This window comes from Austrofundulus limnaeus, unplaced genomic scaffold (assembly GCF_001266775.1).
Source record: "Austrofundulus limnaeus strain Quisiro unplaced genomic scaffold, Austrofundulus_limnaeus-1.0 Scaffold778, whole genome shotgun sequence".
NCBI classification, from domain to species: Eukaryota; Metazoa; Chordata; class Actinopteri; order Cyprinodontiformes; family Rivulidae; genus Austrofundulus; species Austrofundulus limnaeus.
Genome location: NW_013953180.1, coordinates 121,032 through 126,855, shown reverse-complemented (window position 1 = coordinate 126,855; position 5,824 = coordinate 121,032). Strand labels below are relative to the sequence as shown.

General features: G+C 49.2%; 1 protein-coding gene and 1 long non-coding RNA gene across 3 annotated transcripts in view; one reads left to right on the top strand and one right to left on the bottom strand.

The window, feature by feature from the left end:
• The window catches only part of myo1eb (myosin IEb), a gene marked incomplete in the record, with an annotated part of 29,767 nt that extends 26,139 nt beyond the window's left edge, over positions 1 to 3,628 (bottom strand). For both annotated transcript variants that reach the window (XM_014028541.1, XM_014028542.1), the window contains 1 exon segment: positions 3,510 to 3,628. In XM_014028541.1, coding sequence (XP_013883995.1) covers positions 3,510 to 3,512 — 3 coding nt within the window.
• A 180-nt stretch (positions 3,629 to 3,808) lies between these two features.
• Positions 3,809 to 4,869, top strand: LOC106532487 (uncharacterized). The gene is made up of 2 exons (XR_001312077.1): positions 3,809 to 4,155; positions 4,189 to 4,869. It is a non-coding gene; the product is annotated as an uncharacterized LOC106532487 (long non-coding RNA).
• Positions 4,870 to 5,824: the final 955 nt, after the last annotated feature.

Here is a 5,824-nt window from a genome sequence, read left to right as displayed (position 1 = left end):
TGTGTGTGTGTGTGTGTGTGTGTGTGTGTGTGTGTGTGTGTGTGTGTGTAATATATATATATGTATAAGTACATATAAGTACTACTATAAGTACAGTATAGTAACAGCAAATGTGTCTTTTCGTGGGTTTACCCGACACAAGGTTGTCAAAATCTAGCACAATAACTGACCTAATTTCTGAATCTCCACCATTTTCTTTTAAATAAAAATGTGAAATTTGATAACTTTGATCTGTGATCTTGTAGTGTTCATGGCTAAATATTGCATCCTTTTTGATGTCCCTTTGTGACTGACTGAAGACCCTTGTTGATGTCAGGACACACCAGAGTTTGACATGTAAATGGTAAATGGACTGTACTTATACAGCACCTTTCTCTCCATCCAGGACACTCAGAGCTCTTCACTCTACAATCTGTGTCCTCATTTATCCATTCACACAGCACTCTGTTAGGTACAGAGCTAACATGTACAATCATCTATGGAGACTAATCAGTACCAGTCACATTCATACACTGATGAGACACACATCAGAGGCATTAGGGCTGAAGTGTCTTGCCCAAGGACACAACAACTGAGACAGCTGGACGGGGGATCGGACCGGTCAAACTAGATACAGCATTGCAGTAGCACATATGACCCCAGCATTGACACAAAGCACCTGAACCCAGAAGTCCTCAGAATGGGTTTATTGTTTCAGGTGGGGGGCCTCATTGGTGGGCCTGATGGACAGCCCTTCACAAGAACCATCTGAAGCTCCTGTGTGGAACAGTCTTTCAGTTGTAAACATATTGTATGTCCAAATACCACCTTCTCAGGTGGAGCCCCTCCTCAAATATGGGGTCTATCATAAAATCATCAGCTGGTCCAGTGTAGGTCTGACTCATCTACAGTCCTGACACGTCATGCTGAGCTTTCTCCTTCTTACAAATCACTTTCAGAAGATCACAGTGTGGAGGGTTGGAGGTTCTCCCTCTGGCATCCATGCTGCGTTACATCATGTCCAGAGGTTGAAGATCAGGAAGTCCTCCAGCAGCCAGAGATAGCCGAACCAGAGACAAACCCACCAGAGACAACCCAACCAGAGACAAACCCTGCCAGAGACAACCCAACCAGAGACAACCGAACCAGAGACAAACCCACCAGAGACAATAGAACCAGAGACAAACCCTGCCAGAGACAAAGCCAACCAGAGACAACCGAACCAGAGACAAACCCACCAGAGACAACCCAACCAGAGACAAACCCACCAAAGACAACCTAACCCCACCAGAGACAACCCAACCAGAGACAAACCCACCAAAGAGAACCCCAGCAGAGACAACCTAACCCCACCAGAGACAACCCAACCAGAGACAAACCCACCAGAGAACCCCAGCAGAGACAACCTAACCCCACCAGAGACAACCCAACCAGAGACAAACCCACCAGAGAGAACCCCAGCAGAGACAACCTTACCCCACCAGAGACAACCCAACCAGAGACAAACCCACCAGAGAAAACCCCAGCAGAGACAACCTTACCCCACCAGAGACAACCGAACCAGAGACAAACCCAAGCAGAGACAAACCCAAGCAGAGACAAATCCTGCCAGAGACAACCCAACCAGAGACAAATCCCGCCAGAGACAACCGAACCAGAGACAACCGAACCAGAGACAACCCACCAGAGACAACCCAACCAGAGACAAATCCCGCCAGAGACAACCGAACCAGAGACAACCGAACCAGAGACAAACCAACAAGAGACAACCCAACCAGAGACAACCCCATCAGAGACAACCCCACCAGANCCAACCAGAGACAACCCCATCAGAGACAACCCCACCAGAGACAACCCCACCAGAGACAACCCAACCAGAGACAACCTAACCAGAGACAACCGAACCAGAGACAACCGAACCAGAGACAACCGAACCAGAGACAAACCAACCAGAGACAAACCAACCAGAGACAACCCAACCAGAGACAACCCCACCAGAGACAACCCAACCAGAGACAACCCAACCAGAGACAACCCAACCAGAGACAACCCAACCAGAGGCTAACCCACCAGAGACAACCCAACCAGAGACAACCCACCAGAGACAACCCAACCACAGACAAATCCTGCCAGAGACAACCGAAACAGAGACAAACCCACCAGAGACAAACCCACCAGAGACAACCCAACCAGAGATAAACCCTGCCAGAGACAACCCAACCAGAGACAAACCCACCAGAGACAACCCAATCAGACAACCTACCAGAGACAAACCCACCAGAGACAACCGAACCAGAGACAAACCCTGCCAGAGACAACCCAACCAGAGNGACAAACCCTGCCAGAGACAACCCAACCAGAGACAACCCAATCAGACAACCTACCAGAGACAAACCCACCAGAGACAACCGAACCAGAGACAACCCACCAGAGACAAACCCTGCCAGAGACAACCCAACCCCAGCAGGTAAAGTTTGGTTCACTTTAAGTTTACACCATCTTCTGTGCTGAGTCATAATCCTGATCAGATTAAAAACGGTAAATGGACTGTACTTATATAGCACCTTTCTATCCATCCAGGACGCTCAAAGCTCTTCACTCTACAGACATTCACCCATGCACACACACATTCACACACTGATGGTGCTAAGCTACATTGTAGCCTCAGCTGCCCTGGGGCACACTGACAGAGGCGAGGCTGCCATACACAGGTGCCACCGGACCCTCTGACCACCATCAGTAGGCAAGGTGGGTGAAGTGTCTTGCTCAAGGACACAACGACTGAGACGACTGGACGGGGATCGAACCGGCGACCTTCTGGTTCCAGGACGACTCCCCTAACCACTCTACCACAGCTGCCCCTAACGCCCCAAAATGCAGTTTTCAATCTGATCTAAACAGTTTTGTTTGACTGTTTTATTGGCTGATTTTTTTTATGGTCTGTGGGAAGTGTGGACACACAGTCCAGTGGACACACAGTCCAGTGGACACACAGTCCAGTGGGGTGGACACACAGTCCAGTGGACACACAGTCCAGTGGACACACAGTCCAGTGGACAGACAGTCCAGTGGACACACAGTCCAGTGGACAGACAGTCCAGTCCAGTGGACACACAGTCCAGTGNACAGTCCAGTGGACAGACAGTCCAGTCCAGTGGACACACAGTCCAGTGGACAGACAGTCCAGTGGACAGACAGCTGTCTCCCACTGATAAACAAATCTTGTTAACAGACTAAATTGACCTGATGATTGGACTTCCTGTCACCTGCAGCTCAGGTAAGCAGCAGGTGGAGCTCAGAGAACTGAAGCTGTTCTCAGAAAAAAACTCTTTTGTTCTTCAGCAGCTTCTTTTTCAGTTCACTCAGTTTTTACTCTTTAGTTTTAAACCTGTGGTGTTATTTTCACTTTGTTTCTTTTTCACTTTTTATCAGATAAATTTATTTCTGATTTTCAGCAAACCAGAGACCTGAAGGACCAGGACCAGAACCAGGACCAGGATTTTAGTCCTTTGAAGAGTCAGTGAACTCACCATGTCTGCTGCTGCTTCACTTCCTGCTTGAGACCAGACTTAAGAAATCTTCAGTCAGTCAGATCCAGGTGGGTCCAGATCGACCCAGGTGGGTTCTGATGGGTCCAGGTGAACGTGGACCTGTTGAGTCCGGATCAGAGAGCTCAGGTTTGGATCAGTTTCCTGTCAACATGTTTTTCTTCGTCACTTTTCTGTTTTTCTTCCTTCAGTCTCAGAGTCTAAACTCCCTGCAGGTGTGGGCAGGTATTGCCCCGCCCCCTCCTTCTGTGACTCTGGAACTCTGGGTAATGGAGTCTCAGCCCTCCAGGAGTGACTCTGCTGACACCCAGTGACCCGAACCAGAACTGCAGTCAAACTGGGGTTCCTCAGACTTTTTGGTCAAAAAATAAATCAATCAAACAAACATTAACCTAAAATCATTTTTGTTTAATCATAAAAACTGTCAACTTCAAAACAGCTTTTTATTTATTTAGTAAACAAGTTCTGCAGAAAATGTCTTGATTTGACCCAGTAAGACCCGGGAACAGGAGGAGACCTGTCCCCCAAACCTTTTTGGGATCTCTGGAGTCTGAATCTGCGTCCATCTCAGCTCCTGTTCAGAGCTGGAGAGGATACTGACTGGCATGACTAAACTGGTGAGTCTCAGGTACGTCTCAGGTACATCTCAGGTACGTCTCAGGTGAGTCTCAGGTGAGTCTCAGGTGAGTCTCAGGTGAGTCAGGTACGTCTCAGGTAAGTCTCAGGTACGTCTCAGGTGAGTCTCAGGTGACTCTCAGGTGAGTCAGGTACGTCTCAGGTAAGTCTCAGGTAAGTCTCAGGTGAGTCTCAGTTGAGTCTCAGGTACGTCTTAGATGAGTCTCAGGTACGTCTCAGGTGAGTCTCAGGTACGTCTCAGGTAAGTCTCAGGTGAGTCTCAGGTACGTCTCAGGTACGTCTCAGGTGAGTCTCAGGTACGTCTCAGGTACGTCTCAGGTGAGTCTCAGGTACGTCTCAGGTACGTCTCAGGTGAGTCTCAGGTAAGTCTCAGGTGAGTCTCAGGTAAGTCTCAGGTGAGTCTCAGGTGAGTCTCAGGTGAGTCTCAGGTGAGTCTCAGGTGAGTCTCAGGTGAGTCAGTAAGGAGGACACAGGAGCAGCAGGAGGACTTGGATTTAATGAGTCAAACATGTTGACAGAAATGAAAAGAGGAACATCAAACACTGGTCCTTCAATCAGTCTGTTACATCATCACTTCCAGCTCCCCTGCAAACAATCCAAACAAACTGAGCTGTGCTCTGATTGGCCAAGAGTCCTGCTGAGCAGCCAATCAGAGCAGTGTGAACAAATGAATCTTCAAGAGAAAAAAGACAAAAGAAAGGATAAAGGAGAGAGAAGCTGGAGGTCAGGGGTCAGACTGGTGAGATCATGTGACCNTGTCTCACATGTCACTCGTGTCTCCCCTGTCACTCATGTCTCACATGTCTCAACTGTCACTCATGTCTCACCTGTCACTCGTGTCTCCCCTGTCACTCATGTCTCACATGTCTCAACTGTCACTCATGTCTCACCTGTCACTCGTGTCTCACCTGTCACTCGTGTCTCACCTGTCACTCATGTCTCACATGTCTCACCTGTCACTCGTGTCTCCCCTGTCACTCATGTCTCACCTGTCACTCGTGTCTCCCCTGTCACTCATGTCTCACATGTCTCCCCTGTCACTCATGTCTCACATGTCTCACCTGTCACTCGTGTCTCACATGTCTCAACTGTCACTCATGTCTCACCTGTCACTCGTGTCTCACCTGTCACTCGTGTCTCACCTGTCACTCATGTCTCACATGTCTCACCTGTCACTCGTGTCTCACATGTCTCACCTGTCACTCGTGTCTCACCTGTCACTTGTGTCTCATCTGTCACTCGTGTCTCACCTGTCACTCCTGTCACTCATGTCTCACATGTCTCACCTGTCACTCATGTCTCACCTGTCACTCGTGTCTCACCTGTCACTCGTGTCTCACCTGTCAGTCATGTCTCACCTGTCACTCGTGTCTCACCTGTCACTCGTGTCTCACCTGTCACTCGTGTCTCACCTGTCACTCATGTCTCACCTGTCACTCGTGTCTCACCTGTCACTCATGTCTCACCTGTCACTCATGTCTCACCTGTCACTCATGTCTCACCTGTCACTCGTGTCTCACCTGTCACTCGTGTCTCACCTGTCACTCATGTCTCACCTGTCACTCGTGTCTCCCCTGTCACTCGTGTCTCACCTGTCACTCGTGTCTCCCCTGTCACTCGTGTCTCACCTGTCACTCGTGTCTCCCCTGTCACTCGTGTCT